This window comes from Clupea harengus, chromosome 2, assembly GCF_900700415.2.
Source record: "Clupea harengus chromosome 2, Ch_v2.0.2, whole genome shotgun sequence".
Classification (NCBI taxonomy): Eukaryota; Metazoa; Chordata; class Actinopteri; order Clupeiformes; family Clupeidae; genus Clupea; species Clupea harengus.
The window spans coordinates 22,344,113-22,361,045 of NC_045153.1; the positions used below are offsets into that span (position 1 = coordinate 22,344,113).

Sequence of the window (16,933 nt, forward strand, 5' to 3'; positions counted from 1 at the left end):
CTTCTCAACTTCAGTTGAGTCAGTTACCTCAGGAATATTCAAATTCAAATATATAGTAAAAGCCCTCACAGAAATTGTGGTAATGAGCAACATAACCTGAACAAAAGTGTCTTTAATATAATAAGGCCTACTAATGAACACTCCTTCTCTCCAGGCTTTTGCTTAAGATGTGGATTTCAGCGTGTGCAACTGGTGGTGGGCAGTATAAAGAGCTTTATGTGTTTGAACATGTTGACAAAGCGCCCACTGCTCGTTGTAGGGGTTGATGGATAGCCGTAGCCGTAGCGCGCGGCTAATTATTAGAGCATATAAAAGGATGCTGTTGTTTTCTGCTCGGATCCCGCTGGCCTCACCTCGTCCAGGTCACTGAGTAAATGCGCACCGATCAGCCCTCTGCCCATATCACTCAATCTTGATGTATGAGCGCGGAGGTACAAATTAAACATGTAGCGACCTTTAAAGGGGGGTGTGCTGGCTCGAGAGGATGCTATTTAGCCTAATTTTGCGCCGTTTGAATCAGACAAAAAGGCCCTATGCCACATGCTATAATTACTTTGTGTACACACATCTGGATTCAGGTTGGGTTACCACACAAATCTAATACATATATACACAAAATGGGGTCCAGCTCAGTTTCTTAATGTGCAAAATGTGTCTGCACTTGAAATGCAGAAATAAGAATGTTTGAATCGATATTCTGGCTGCAAGTTCACAGACTGCTGTTCCAATGTGTAAGCGTTTGGAGTCAGTAAGCACTCACACACACGCACACACACATATATACGTACAGACACACACACACTCTTGCATGCACACACACACACATACACCACACACACACACACACACACACACACACACACCTGAAGGTAAACTGAGGGCAACAGGGGAAGATAAATGAGACGAAATCCTAAGAGGAACCAGACGTTACACACAATGCCATTAAGCCACATGGGTTAGTTAGTCTGACAGTCTCTCTTGATGTTTCAGACTATCATTGGTCAAAGTAACAAATGAATGTGCCATCGCAACACATTTAGCCTCCGACGTACCTCTGTAGTGTGAGACTAAAGTTACTCTAGCGGAGTGTTGTGCTGTGAAAAGTATGGGCACGGCTTGGCGAGATCTCTGGACTGAAAGCTGAGTGCTTGAACGCGATTGGCCTGCATCAGCAAACTGTGTCTCAGTTTACAGCGATGATTGAGAGGAGGGATAATAGTGTAACACCTAAAAATACAAGAGGTACTGTGGGCCTGTCAAAAACCAGAGCTGTGGCTCAAACACACAAGTCAAAGGCTACAGCTCCCTTCAGCCGCGTTTGGTAACCCGAGACTATTCCACCAGATCGGGCTGCCAGGGTATCAAGCATACACGTGTTACAAGACATGTGTTACAAGATACCAAATCCCCACAGCAGTTTTACAGCATCACAGAAAATAACTGCTATGGTCAGGTTTGATCGTTCCTTAAATAGCGTTGTGCTCCTGTTTGAATGTTTTATGGTGTATGAACTTCATATGCTGCTGAGTGCCTCTGCACATATAGACACTATCATCGGCAGCAAACAGAAAGGAAACCCTAAACCGCTAATGGATTTGTTTTACCTCCAACTATGAAGATGTGGACACCTTGTTACAACATAACTGTTATAGTGACTTTTACTTGAAATGTTGCACACCAACATTTTATGGATTTAAAATCCACTCTTGTGAGGACCTATTTGCCACCAGCATTTTCAGGCCTTAAAATCAACTCTTGTGAAGACCTGTTCATTTAGAAATATAGGCTTTCGGATAGAGAATCATGTTGTTTATTTTTCCAGAAGTTACAGAAGAGTGTCATAAAACCCCATTACAAATATTTATAACTTTATTGATAGTTTACTTGTACAAGATGTACATTCATATTTTGTGAATCAGCAGAAAAAAAACAATCTCTATGGTGAATCATGTTTACGCATGCTTGCATATGAAATGCAGATAATAGTACTGATGGGTCACAACAAATTTCATGGAGCGGTATACGTAAATCGCAACACAAATGCTTATGGTCTTATGGTTTGATCCACCATCCCTGAAATGTTTTGTAAACCCAGACACGCTACATTTTAGGCGGAAAAAAAAATGAAAAAAATCATCCGCAATCACACTATTCAAAATGGTGGCAAGAAAAAAATGTTAACATTTAAAAATATATAAAAATAAATGCAAAGCCATGTAAAAATGTACACTTGTAGTCCAACTATTTTCCTTCATAAACTTTCGGACAACATAATAAATAAAAGCACCCATGGATTTAATTTAAAAAATGAAAACATTACTAAAACAACTCTATAGGCGGCGGAGAGAGCAAATGCATCATAACGTGTCATACCGGTGAAGGTAGACCTTTCTTGGTTCTACTGGTTTGAAGGCATTTGCAAACAGTATGGTTATTTGTAGCATACTGAGAGTAGTGTTGCAAATAGTATGGTTATTTGTAGCATACTGAGAGTAGTGTTGCAAACAATGCCATTTGTCTTCACTTATTTTCAAATGGATCACAAAATAATGACTAGCATGCTTGTTTCTGTGGCAGAGAGACACTTTTCTCTAGAATGTACTTCATGTCTTTCAGATCAAATGTTTTCAATCCTGATAGAGCGATGATACTCTGCAAAGAATGGCAGAAGATAAAAGCCAAATCATATGAAATAATTCTGCGTTGGATGTTAACTTTGGTGGACTTCATTTACCCTTGTTAAAACCAGAGATGTCAATGATACCTGATCCTAGCAGCTCTGCCACTGATCAGAACAGAATTGCCTCGTCAAACTCAGTGAGTTGCCATGGTTTCCTTCAAAATGTACAAAAACTATGTTGGAATACCATCAACTTCTGCAGATGATTTACCACACAGCCTAGAAAAGAAATTGTGTCTGTTTGGCAAAGAAGTTTAACATACCGATATCAGTGCCAAAAATGACTGAAAATCGCTGTCCTTTTCATTTTTTTATTAATCATTAACAATTTTAACCGCTATTTTAACTTTTTCATATTTACAGTATTGCACTTTAACTGCACATAATTGCATTTCAGTTTAACTGATGCCTCCTTGATATTCTAAATTACAAAATTGCAGTTACCCTTTCTCCTTTTAAAACGTGTCATTTGAATGCCTTTGTGATGACATGAAAACCCCCCCACCCCACCCCCCCAACAAAAACACACCCTCACCGGTAATCCCTTTACACCCCCCCACCCCCCAACAAAAAAGTTTTCATATTCCTTCCCCCTCCCCCTTTTAAGAAGTAGTATCTTCTTGCAGTGCGGATTGTAAACTCCTTAAACAAGACCTGAAGTGCAAAGGCTATCATCACTTCTATTCCCAGGACACAGCACAGTTTAACGAACGAAAGCCAAAGGAAAGCCAAGAGGGAGACTCAAAAGCAAAGCTCTTCCAGACATGCCCAGAAGAAAATACAGCAATATAACGTTCCCAAACAAACCAGAAAATATAATCAGAATTATAATAATTATAATAATAATAACAATAACAATAACAATAAGTTACCCCAAAACTAATATCTTTTTTTTTCATTTTGTGGGTTTTTCTTTTTTTTTACACATGGTGTTATTGCTGCTTCCTAGCTCTGTCCACAGCAACAACAACAAAAAAGAAAGAAAAAAAAGAAAATGGGTGTCTAAAAAGTTTGCACTAGATGAGAAATATAGTGGGAAATTGTCATGGCAGTAATCAAAACAATAACGAGGGCAAATCTCAGTAAGAGTGGAGACCAGCCCCAGATGGTGCTTTTCCTCATGTTAGCACATGCACTGAACCGTGAGCAGTGACAAAGAACACAGTGGCCGGAGGTGAACATGGAGGCCTTTTTTGTGTGTATGTGTGTGTGTGTGTGTGTGTGTGTGTGTGTGTGTGTGTGTGTGTGTGTGTGTGTGTGTGTGTGTGTGTGTTTCGTAACGTAATCGAGGGCATCCAAACACTCCAGAGTCTTGCCATTACATACACTGTTGGCTCAAAAGCTCAAGCTTTGTTGCCCGCTTGTTTCATTCTTTTTTCATTTTGTTTTTCTTTGCCCCCAAAGTTTGTTTTTGTTTCTTTTTCGCTTTGCTTTTTGGTAAAAAAAAAAGTCTTCTCATCTCTTAAATGCAGGTTTGTTCAGACAGACATCCAGAGATGTTTGTACGGTCCTGGGGTTGTGATGTGAGACTGGAAAGGGTTGAGCCACTGGCCTCCAAGAAGTCCTGCCTGTTGGGCGAAAAGTAAAAGGTGATTTCATTGGTATTTAAGGACCCTTTTTTCTCTCTACAAGTGGTTTGTTTTGGCAGCTGGTTTTTCTTTTTGTGTCTTTTGACAATTTTCTCTCTTTCCCTCTTTTCTTATCCTCTTTCTCTCTCGCTCTCTCTTTCGCTCTCTCTTTTTTTCTCTCAGTTTCAGTCTCTTGTCTGTAGTTTTTGTTTTTGTTTTGCTTTTTAAACTGTGAGTGTCACGGCCCCCTTTTTTTCACGGGCAACAAGTCTTGTGTGAGAAGCAATTATCAGTTCAGAGCGACGAGAGAAGCCCGTGCAGGGGGGGTGGGTTTGGGGGGGAGAGGGGGGGGTCAGAGTCCTAGCGCCTCGGCGTGTTTCCTTGCCTTGAGTCGGAGGTCGGCGATGCTGGAGTTCTTGCTGTTGCTCTTGGCAGCAGCCACCGCCGCGGCAGCCGAGGCTGAGTCCGGCAGCGACGCAATTGGTAGTCCGAACGGCGGAGGCGGGAACATCAGGTAAGGGGCGTGGGCGGCCAGGTGCGGGTGGAGGTGAGGGTGGGAGTGGGCGATGCCCTCCAGCTGGAGCTGAGCTTGGACCTGAGGGACAGAAGAAAAAAAACACTGAGTTATGTGAGCCCAGGTGTGTGTGTGTGTGTGTGTGTGTGTGTGTGTGTGTGTGTGTGTGTGTGTGTGTGTGCACACGCGCATACATAAGAGAAAGATGGAAAGAAACAGTTTGTGTGTCTATGTCAGTTTGTATGCTGTGTGTGTGTGTGTGTGTGTGTGTGTGTGTGTGTGTGTGTGTGTGTGTGGTGTGTCTGTGTGTGTGTGTACTTGTGTGAGTGTGTGTGTGTGCGTGTGAGTGAGAGCGAAAATGACAGTGAAATAGTATGCACATGTGTGTACGAACATGTGTATATGCCTGATTGTTCACTACGTTCGCTACACATTAATGTTGATCTTACCACAGTTTTAAGCTCATAGCCTGACCGGTTCCAATCCCCCCCTGAAGGTCTCCATAGGCTCTCGGCTAACTGTATGTTTTGAGTGAAAATAATACAACACTCAAACACTCTGTGCATTCTTTTTTTTGATGTTCCACTATTTTCACTTAATCGAATCACACAGTCCGCTCACACAGTCGGAGAGGCAGAGTCAAAGGAGCCTGTCAGGTCCAAATCCAAACACATTAGGCTGACATTTTCCATCCACCCTTGAAATTGCACATCATCTCCTAATCCTAATTATGGATTCAATTGCATAAACAAACAGCTTTGCACCACAAATATCTGCACGTATACAGCCATAAATATTTATCCAGATGTATTTCAGAGTAGCCTTCGGTGGGGAGGGAGTAGAAAAGGCAGCACAAGCAGAATAAAATATCAAGTTGCACTCAGTCGGCGTAATTAGTTCGCAGTAGTGAAAACTATACATCCCCCAGACTTCAAAAACTTCAGGCAAAGATCTACAGGATGCTTCTATTTTCTCTCCTGTTTGAGAAACATCACAGTACGGTGAGTATATATATATTATTTTTTTTAAAGAAAGAAAAAAAAGTAAAGCATGTTTTGTTTCCATCCAACTAAAATAAAACTCGTGCTTCGGTTGGTGAGGCATAAGTGGAGCAAAAAACCTCTTAGTTTCATTCCACTGTGGGAACAGGCCATTTGCAGAGAGACTGGCACCATTTGCTAGTCACCAAATTGAAAGCTGCAGCGCAAGTATGCAGTTCATTTCTGAATGACTTCAACCCGTATTAAGTTCTATATAAAAAAAAGCGTCTTTGATATCAGTTTGGGTTTGAGAGAGGCCTTATAAATATCACTACTGACAGTTGCAGTCTACAGCTCATGCGAATCTTGGCCTTGGCATTTTGTTATGTTTTGACTCATTGTGTTGTTTCCAGTTGCCCCGTGCTACAAACTTCATTTGCCACCACACTACATGACAAACTGGCGTTGCTCAAAAGTTTGCGGAGATCTCTGAAATCCTGTTTGTGTCACTGGACTCGTCCCATCACCTCTCTGCGTGTCAGCAGCCTAAAGTAGGCGTGGGGGATCACAGGGTGGCAGGGGGGCAAAAGCGACATACTTGGGCCGTGGCTGGCACTGCCCGGCCCCCTGAACAACAACAGGTGCTGGGCGTACGGCGTGCGAAGACGAACGCGCAAGGAGAGCTGGTTTACACCATGGCCTAGTGCTGCTCTGTATGTAAACTCCACACTCCAGTCCTGCCAACGAAGCTCAGTGCCAATATCCATCAGCCCCTTTATTCCCCCCCGCCTCTCCTAATCTCTTTTATCTGCCCGCACATTGCACTCTCTGTTAGCTTAATTAGGGCCTGCTTCTTCTTCTACTCTTTGGGGGTGGGTGGAGGGGTAGAGTAATGCAGACGGTTCTTAGTCAGTCGGTATGGTCGGCTTCTAAAACAGATACAGCAGATCAAATGTCTTTCCCTGCCTCTAATCTTGCTCGGCTATCAACAGGCCCTCAAAGTGAAAGGTAGGCTGGGGTTGAGCCGCACCACACACACACACGCCTACACACACACACAAACATTCATAGAGAGACATAAGCACTCACACAGGCACACACACTCACATACTTTCTCTCGATCTCTTCCACTAGCTCTGTTTCTCACATACACACACATGTACACACTGCCACCAATAACAGCCACTTCCCCTTTGGCCTTTTCACACTCTTTTGAATCACCAGTCCTCTGAGCAAAGGAAAACGCGGTCCACGCAATTAATTGCGTTATAAGTAGAAGTGTACATGAATCACCTCTTTTTTTTAAATCACTGTAGGGTTTTGAAGACAAACTCATTCATTTTGATGCAACTCTCTGTCTTTTGCTATGCACTCACATTATACAGTTGAAAGAAATAATAAGTTCTGTTGGCTGCCATGGAGAGTGGTGAAACATAGGCTAAAACATGCATATAAGCCCAAAAGGAGGTCTCCTGCCACTCTTGCATCAATTTCGTGAGTATTTCATGAATACATATATATTCATATTCCCTGTGCATCTCACTGGGGTATGAATTGCACATGCGCATGTGTGCCAGTGAAAGCAACTGTGTGTGTATTTTCGTTGATTTACGTGCGCGATATTAAACATAAACACATTGGTAAGTACTCGTACCTGCTGGAATGGCATCCTTAGGGCCCCCATGTTGACATATGGCGCGACTCTGCAGGCTTCGAGGTGACTTGCCGTTCCCAAAATAACGCCTGGAAATAAACGTCGAGAAACAGCGGTATTAATGAGCGGGAGGGTATTTATCACTGTGCAGTTGGTGTCAATATATAACATTTTTGACCCAGAAGACTTATTGATTTCAAGTACACGCCATAACAGAGCTCATTTGCTGCGTCCTAGGGGGGACCAAAAAATACAAGGGCTTTGTTTTCCATAATTCTCTTTTGAAGACTAGCTCGTGTAATACTCTGGAGAATATAGCGCTGAGCATTTAGAGCCGGACCGTTCAGTTCAATCGATTAAAATAGGCTCATAGAAAATCTACTGAAAATAGTGCAGGAAGAGCAAAACCCACCTTTGTGCATCTGATTCTCTTGTTTTCGACACTTCGCTCGCCTGTTTTGAAACCACACCTGCAAAAAGAAAGAAATTATTTGAATCTAGGGTCTGTACAACATAGATCAAACTGGGGCAACAATTAAAAGAGTAACAATAGTGTATGTGATTAAAACATCTCAATCATAGATTATTTTATATTTCCTTTTTTATACATAAATATTTTAATGTCGCTTATGATTTGACTATGTTCCCAAATAGCCAGTTGGCTAGTGGTAAGACTGGGGTGATAAGAGACCCCTGGAAAACGAAGCGCTCATTTTCATCCAAAGGGTTTGGGACGTTTCCTTTCATTTGGTTCATATTAAAAATAATCCCATTTAATACAAAATATCGTCCTTGTGATCAAAACACACGTGAAAGAACTCCGCCATTGCCAGTTCAGCCAAAACATCTTCTAATCAGCATGTCGTTAATTGTTATTAGCTTTATTCCCTTTGGGGGAGTTCATTATCATCTTCGCCCAACCTTTTTAATGATTATCATTTACAGTGGCCAAATTAGTAAGTAGATGGACCGCAAAGGGCAATGTTTAATCATTCTAGGTGCCGATCGCCATTAAGTGCTGCGGGAGTTTCGTTCAAAGCATGTCAAAGGAAGTTCGGTAATACGTTAGTCAATAACATGTACATTATTGGACAATAAGTGTTAAGCCGTGGATTATTTGTCAACCTCAGCCTCTGGAAGCGGGAGTGCGTGCTGGCCGATTTCACATCAATTACAGCTATTTTTAAACCTGCACGCTTGGGAAAGGGCGTCTAACTCATCTCGCTTTGAAACTTGTGATAAATCAAATACAGAGAGAGATGGGAGCGAGAAAATCGATTGCAAAAAATGAATAGTTCGCCTCCTGATGTTGCTATTATTGTTGGAGTGTTGGCCAATTATAGTTTTTAAATTACTGATTTGTATTATCAGTAAATGAGATTTATCATTATTATTATTATTGTTATTATTAGTAGTATTATCGTTATCAATTTGTAAAATGCTGTATTTACAATGGTGTATTTAGACTAGTCTCTTGTTGGAAATAAATCAAAAGAATTCAGTCTCCTGATCGATTCCAATTATCCAGAAGCATGCTAAGCAAAGTGAGCTACACTGCTTTAGACAGTTATTTCTTCATTAAGGGCCACTCAATGATGCGTTTCTCAAATACCCTAATCTGATTTCCTTTTGATTTTTATTAGAGACAGTGAATAATGACATTTAATTTAGCTCTGCACCAGAAACCAGAAAGATATTAGTCGTAATTGAATTACTGCCTGCTGCTCACTAAGGTCTCATAACTTTCAATTAGATTCTTGACAGCTGGTCGGTGTGGGGTTTCTGTTGCACGACAAAGTACAGGTTAATATCAGCTATCTACAGCATGCTGTACAATTGACTTACAATGGATTTTCGGTTTAAACTGAAATATGTCCCTCGGCTACTGACATGAAATGTCGCGGCAGAAATATTGGAAATAAGGGAAATATTCACAACCCATGTTTTGCTTGTACTGATGTAAAGTGGTCCGTTTTTAGGCGGAGAGCATTTTTTCCCGTTGTGTTTTGGGCTTAGTGTTCATACAGTGTTCGGTCACCCCCCTCCTTTAATTTGATTTCGAGTCTGCCTCTAAAACGACATTTTTTAAATGTTGCGCTTGCAAGCTGTCAGACAGACTCCCAATATTACTTATTCTTCCTATTAAATTGCCGAACATGAGGCATGCCACGGTAGGAGTTACATTAGAATTGAATTATTTCTAATACATTTTTATGGGAACAGTATATCAAGCCAATGGCAGATATTACAAAGATAACGCCGGGGAAAATGAGGTGAGTGACATGAGAAGGTGTCCCCCGCAGCAGTAGCTCAATCTCTTCATTAATTTTAATGATGTGGTTAGATCTATCCGCAGCACATAAGCAACTTTTCCTCTGAATTTAGCGCCTGTAAGAGCCAGGGGAGAGGCATTGCAATCCACCTTCACTGCTGCAGTTCAACCGTGCATCAAATTGGCAACGGGTACAAACGAGTCCAGCGTTTATTTGACTTTGAAATAAACGCGTAAACAGAACAACAGCAACTCTGTCAAAGCCTGAGCGGCGAGAGATTAACCCGCAAGAGCCGCAGTGCAACATGGTCTATTATACATTTTCTGCTGCCCTTCAGCTTTCGTGCATTCTTTTTCACACTGTGGGCATTATCACCCACGTTTTTTTAACGTGTCATTTGTGTCCTTCAGTAATCACTCCATCTCAATAATTGGACTAACTAAATTACATTACACATAGTTTACATTAAACATAGACTGTTACTTCTATTTTTTTTCATATGATTTTTGCTGTTGTAAATAGTACCATTACTATTATCTTTATTACTATGCAATTGTTAGGTAGGGTATTATTGTCGCTCTTCTTTCTGAAAGAGATCAATAATATTCAAATATAAATAATATTCAAGAGTCTTTCATCCTCTCTCCAAATGATGGCAGAAATTGGTATCCAGTAACTTTTAGCCTGCTGTGTGTTGTGCATCAACATTCTATAATTCTGTGTGGAAGGGCCCTTATGAAATATAGGTTACACAGTGACTCCGCCCTCAAGTCCCAGGCTTCAAAACAGAACATACTTTTTGAAATGACAGAATGTCATAAACAAATTGAGTAAAGACAAAATTATTATTATGGTCACAGATAAACTATTAGTTTTGCGTTTACGGTTAAGTCTAGCATATAAACTAAAGTTACATATATGGGCTATATGAGGGTTCACAGTGACATTTTCACTTTTGTTTTCCTTTCGTGGACTTATATCACTTCATGCATATTGTCCGAGTCACAGCGAAGTGTAGGCCAAGAAACACGTAGTACCTGTACGCGGGCCTCCGACAGTCCAAGCCTCTGGCTCAGTTCCTCTCTCATGAATGCGTCCGGGTAGTGTGTCTCATCAAACAGCCTCTCAAGCTCGTTCAGTTGCTCCAACGTAAAATTCGTCCGGCTTCGTCTCTGCTTCAATTTGCTCTGTGCATCCTCATCCTCAGATTTGACGTCCTCTTTCTTGTCTTTGCATTCATAGATCCCTGCGTGAGGAAAGGCATACAGTCTGAAAATGCTGGCTTTGTGGACACGGGCAGGCCTAATACGCAGAAGCTTAGGCTATAAAGATTCTGAGTCGGTGGAACAGTACTGGGATTAGCCTGTTAGCCAGTTCGGTGAGGAGATGCTCATAAACTGGTCAATTTACACAAATGAAAGTGAACAGTCTATGAAGCCCTGATTAAATTATGAAATTAAAAGAAACAATACAAGGTCCTTCCTGTGAAGTCCTGTCCACAGTAAACACTGAAATTGTTCATTAACACTAAGTGCTGTAAATGCATTAAATATGCAACAAAAACAAAAACAATTAGATGTCATATATGTTAGATATGCGTTTATATTGCTACCAGCGAGGTATTGTCAATAATTCCTGCGTCATTCGTGAAAGGCCTGTATCACGTGTACTATTCTTCTATACACTTCTAAACTTTTATATTGTCTAGTTTCAAGGAATAGATGAAAATGAGAAGAATACATCGCTAACTTTAGACACGGAAGTTTAAGAGAACTGCAAGCAATAACACAAAATATTTTAATTAACACCTCATGCATTTCATAGGCCTACTGGCTTGATTTATATCAAAAGGGTCGGGTAAAATGACCCAGTATATTTTACATAGTATTATAGTTATGACATATTTAATAACGGGTTGATATTTACTCACTTGTAGAAAAACCATTTCATTCAATTTTCAACAGTTTCTCCTCACCAGACAAATGTTGACAACAGTTGAATATTGTGCATGCATTTTTGATATTGTTTTAAAAGTAGGCCAAATATGTTATATGTTTTCCCCATGTGAAACAGCGATGTCATAAGTATGTTGTTATTATTGTCAGTTCTATTATTATATTATTATAAGAAGTAGTAGTAGTAGTAGTTGTTGTTGTAATATTAAGAAAATAAATATGTTATTGGCAAATAAATATTATTGCTTGGCGTGAAATCATTATTTATCATGTTTTTATTTCAGTTTTAATGTCATTAATAAAATACAGTTCACTGACTCATTATGTCCATGCTTAGCCACAAAACATACATTAAAAATATTACCAAATGCAAGGGTATTACACGTCCATATAGCTACTACATCTAACCTGCAAACTAAATTTACAATAGAATGATGGTCTTGTGATTCTGAAACTGCTATGATGCAGGCTACCTGTATAGCCACGTTTTGCCAGAGTCTAATTCAGTATTGCATGGCTAAAATATGAGGCCTACTGCTTTGAATAGCAGGTAGCCTATGATAAACGACCATCTACGTGAAACAACCGTGACATTTAATATAGTAGGATGGTAAAATCGCTTAATCCACGACGCGACTCAAGCAATATATTTCGTCAACACAGTTCTTAACAGTTCGCGTTTACCGTGCACACGTCAACTAGCCAGCAAGACAATCGCTGAAATTTCACAACGCGTATGTCTGAAGAACGGAACACCGGAATCCTATTCACCACACTGTGAAAACGACTATTTGAAAAGAATACTATGACTCCGTTCTTCGAAAGCACATTTGTTAAGTAATGTTAACCATAAGTCACCGGTTCGCTCAGAGTAGCTTTGGGATTCCGCTTTGCTAAGGAATGAAACATTTTAGCCGCGTCTAACTTACCTTCAGAAGCCCTTGTAACATTAAACTCCTTCAGTTTTTCCTTTTCAAGATCTACGTGGTCCTTGAATAGATGCACCGGACAGTGGTTGCTTGTTTCAGTAATGTCCTGGAGGTTTGTCTCCGAGTTTCCCAGCTCCCTGGCTCTCGCCAAGCCACTCTCCAAAACTTCCCTGTACGTGATAGTCTCCTTGGTGCTCTCCTTGGGTTTTTGATCGAAAGATTTCGAGACGAACGCCGTAAGTTCTTCCATGGCTGGCTTTCAGTGGTCCTGCTCACAGAAATCCACTTTAAAATCAGCTAACAGTGATTGTCTGTTCTTTTATTTGCTCGCTCTGTTGTGAACACGGCAATATTAGGGTGTAGAAGGTTAGATCACTCCTGCTGTTATGTCTGTGTTTTTGAGATCACACTATTTATACATGGCTACCTCGGCCCAGCCCCCATCTCAGTGACTTGAGCAATTACGGGCGGCTCTGCCGTCTGAATTCAACTTTCAGCAGCTTTTGCTGAAATCAATGCAGCAATGGAGTCCGCTAATATAATTACGATTCATTAAGATGCCTGAAGTGGCGTGTGGCGAAATGGACGGCAGATATGGATATTTAATTAATTCTGCGATAATTTCACGAACGCAATTATGAGATGTGCATTTTAGCAGGGAATTATCGGTTTTGCTGTTCTGGCGCATTTGTTCGAATTTACATCGATAAAATGTGATTATAAACCAGGCGACTTAAACCTTGGCGACCATAGGGAGGCAATGTTCTGATATATTGTCAACTTTTGTGAAAATAATGAAATAATCATTTTGATCAGTCTTCTTGAAAATTGCATGGGCATGTTTTAAGGTAAGGCACGTTACATTCAGGGATTCTCCTTAATGAGGTAACATCTAACTATATCACAGCCTAACTAGCTTAATAATGCATAATATGAATATAAATAATAAAATAATATAACCACAAATATTCAGAAAAGTCCCAAATATTCCAAACAGCCAATACCATTAAAGCCTGTCTATCTTTACAAGAACTGCTCCTGTCTTGGACCTCTCCTTGTTTTAATTAAAAGGACATAACGTGTAAATGTGTAAACAAAGCATGTCTGTCTATAACGCTCTTCCTTTCCTTCTTTTCCTGCTGGATTTTGTAGGCAATTTAATTTAAGATGTCGGCCTGTAATTCATTCGCATATTTTAGATAAGTATGCCAGATATATGGAGGCTACCTAAATGGCAGAAATAGACCAAAGGTAAATGCAGGAGTAGCGTATAGAATGTCCATATTAGCCGCTTTGCGTTTCCTTATATGGACTATGTTGTTTTTGTTGATCAGGTTTTGAAAGAAGACTTAAGTCACATGCAATTTGTTATATACACCTCATAAAAGAGTAATAACTGCTAAACTGAGTGTACATTTTGACAATAAGGTTGAACTAGCAAATCAAAATTTTCCAACTTTATTTTTAGAAATCAGTGTTGATTATATAGGGGGGAGTGTACGCTGCTATTGACGCGTAAATCTTGATATTTAAAAAAATGTATTGACTGAACATCTGCATAGTGAAATGATAATAATTGCCATTCCTGTGCAACAATAGGCTATCGGAATAACAATGGGAGTATATCAAAATAAATACCGCAATAGTAGCTAAAGCAAGTCAATAATTGCCGTGTTTCAAATGAGACATGATTCAAATATTGCTCCAAATGATAGTGCCCCTGCCGGATCAGTGGAGCGATAAAGGGCCGAATCGGAGGGCTTGTCCCCCGTGTATACACTAAGCTCCATGGTGTGAAATCACTCGTGTAAACCTCACTGATGACGTCTTTGATAGCTCTTCATCTGTCCTCGGCCTCCACACTGCGCTCAAATTTTCATGCCTCCAAACATTTAGTGAATTGCGACCTCACTGTCAGATAAATGTCTGTCCTTGTATTGCATTCCCACCCATTTCCCTGCACACCTTTGGTGTTCTGTTGATAGTCTGTGTAGGTTATGTTTCATTATGTGACTATTTATTTTAAGGTTTGCAGGGGAGATTATAGCCTAAATCCACATTTTCACACAGTGCTCCCTACTTCACAGTCTTTGTGAACTTAATTCTTTATTGACCTGGGGTGGGTTTCCCAAAGCCTTCTTTAACTGTGCGTCATTCGTAAGCTATACCTTAAATTATACCTAATGTTTCTAAGGTATACTTTTTCTAAGAGATACTTTCGTTAGGTTGGCATAGACCACTCTCTGCTATAACAGTTTTAATATAAAACGAAGGTTTTAGAGCCTACAAATGTTGTGTTAGTGTTTGGATGTATGAACTGACTGCGATGTAAGACCAATATGTGTTGCAGTAGCCTACATGTTGGGCTTCATTAAATAAAAGAAAAAGAAAAAAAATATGTATAAATGAATTAGCGTGCATTTTTAATCCCTTGCGAATACAAATCTACGCGTAACATCTAACCCACAGTCGTCCTTATTTGGGACCTTATTTTATTTTGACTTGCATAGTGATTCTTGTTGATGTTCTTTCTTATAATGATCACCTGCGCTCCAATCTGAGTCATGTCCATCATGCTCATCCCACGCATGCTCAAACCTACGTGAATGACAATAATCCATTCCAGAAACATGGATTCAGCCACTTAGGGTACATGTAAGGTTTCTCTTAAGGGAACGCTTAAGAGATGGTTTGGGAAACGCATAGAGAAGTAAATAATATCAGTAACGTATACCTTTCCAGTTTAAACGCTAACCCTAGAAAAACCCACCCCAGAAAAAAATAATTCAAGTCAACCGACAGGGTTGTGTAAACCACCGGAATTACGGACCTATATTTGTCTTTTCTTAGGTCTTTTCGATATAAGTGCGATCTTGGTGTCCGTGACACATTAAAAAAAGGTTAAACCTATAAAAAAGGCTTTGTGACTCAATATGTCATCTCTGTTAGAGTCATGTGTCCCGTTTCGGTCTGAGCTCTTTTGAGGTAGGCTATACCATAGGCATAGGTTAGGCTACTGGGTAACAATTTATGAACGGCACAAATGTTAGCATAGGATCACAAGTCCTTAGACGTCCACAAGATCCTATCTATTTGGGCCTTCTCTTTGACTCATGCTACATTAGGGGGTTTCTACATAGACTACACCAAATAATTGCGGAGCTTCAAAGCGGCCCGTACAGATGTCTGAAAATTACTGAGTATATAGGCCGATTGACGTAAGTATCCACATGTGGTTCCCAATCAGCAACAGCCTCGGGGGTATCGGGATACATGAGTGCAAATCGACAAGCAATGCTCTTCTGCTACCCCTCTGGTGTCGCCGTAGTTTAGTGGCGAAACATCCTTAAAGGCATACGAATCATATTTCAAACTCCCAGTTATTGCCAGCATCCCTCCCACTCAGTATGCGCTCTCTCTCTCTCTCTCTCTCTCTCTCTCTTCCCATAAAGGAGTATTTCATTTCAGTGTGGCTGCAGAGAGCAGCGTTTCTGGAATGGGGAGTCACTTGCTTCCTGGGAAGGTTATTCTGGCTACTGTAGGTGCGGTGTTTGTTTAAGTTACGAAGAACAGCATTAGTTTAAGTACTCAGGACAAGGGAACCCCACCCTCTACCTCTGTGCTCATTGGGCTCTTATGGGCTGTCCGACCATGTTGTAAGGTGAAAGGGATTCTTGCAGGATCTTACACGGAGCAGTGTAAGGAAAGACACGGTGATGGTAAAGCTAGTGTCCAGACGTCTAATTCAGATCTAATTTCCAAGTTTGTCCCTACTTTCTAACCTCCGGCAAATATGAACATGTTTTGGTCAAATGAATGTTTTAAAGTGTGTCGTCGTACAAACCCCACAGTTTTACACACATTAAAACTGGTTTGTAAATAGTTAATTCCAAATTATTATTATGATGATTATTACTATTATCAATATTATTATTATTATCATTATTGGTTTTTTTTTTTAATTCATTTTTAAACTGACGATTTCTGTACCTGCACATTTCATCAGGTTACTATCAAAAAGCGCGGTATTTAAGTAATATAAATGTTAAATAATCTTAGTAGTCGATACAGTACAATCTTTACCTATTTCAGTTTTTCTTTTAATGCAAAAATAATGTTAAAAATACATTTAATTAAATCCAGTTTTAATGTCAAAGTAAGCATTTCTGAAGTATTTTCCTGAAATTTGCAGACATCATCTTTTGCCAGTTAGAATTACCATGACCATTTAGTTTGCATACAGCCATGAACACAATTTGGGCGGCTTTGATCAGCCGAGAGCTTCAGCAGCTGAGTACTTTAATAAAGACTAAGTTTTAACACTTTCTGTTATTTTAACTGACGGGTGACAAAAAGCGAAGTTTGTAAACATTAAATCAT

The 16,933-nt window shown here is 40.1% G+C and overlaps 1 protein-coding gene across 1 annotated transcript; it reads right to left on the reverse strand.

Moving 5' to 3' along the window:
* Nucleotides 1-1,794: 1,794 nt before the first annotated feature.
* Nucleotides 1,795-12,960, reverse strand: shox (short stature homeobox). Its single transcript, XM_012833999.3, has 6 exons — nucleotides 12,554-12,960; nucleotides 10,707-10,915; nucleotides 7,809-7,866; nucleotides 7,397-7,485; nucleotides 4,634-4,843; nucleotides 1,795-4,248 (listed from the first exon to the last, which is right to left on the reverse strand). Exons 1-6 carry the CDS (start codon nucleotides 12,801-12,803, stop codon nucleotides 4,159-4,161), a joined length of 906 nt encoding a protein of 301 aa, XP_012689453.2. The 5' UTR covers nucleotides 12,804-12,960; the 3' UTR covers nucleotides 1,795-4,158.
* Nucleotides 12,961-16,933: the final 3,973 nt, after the last annotated feature.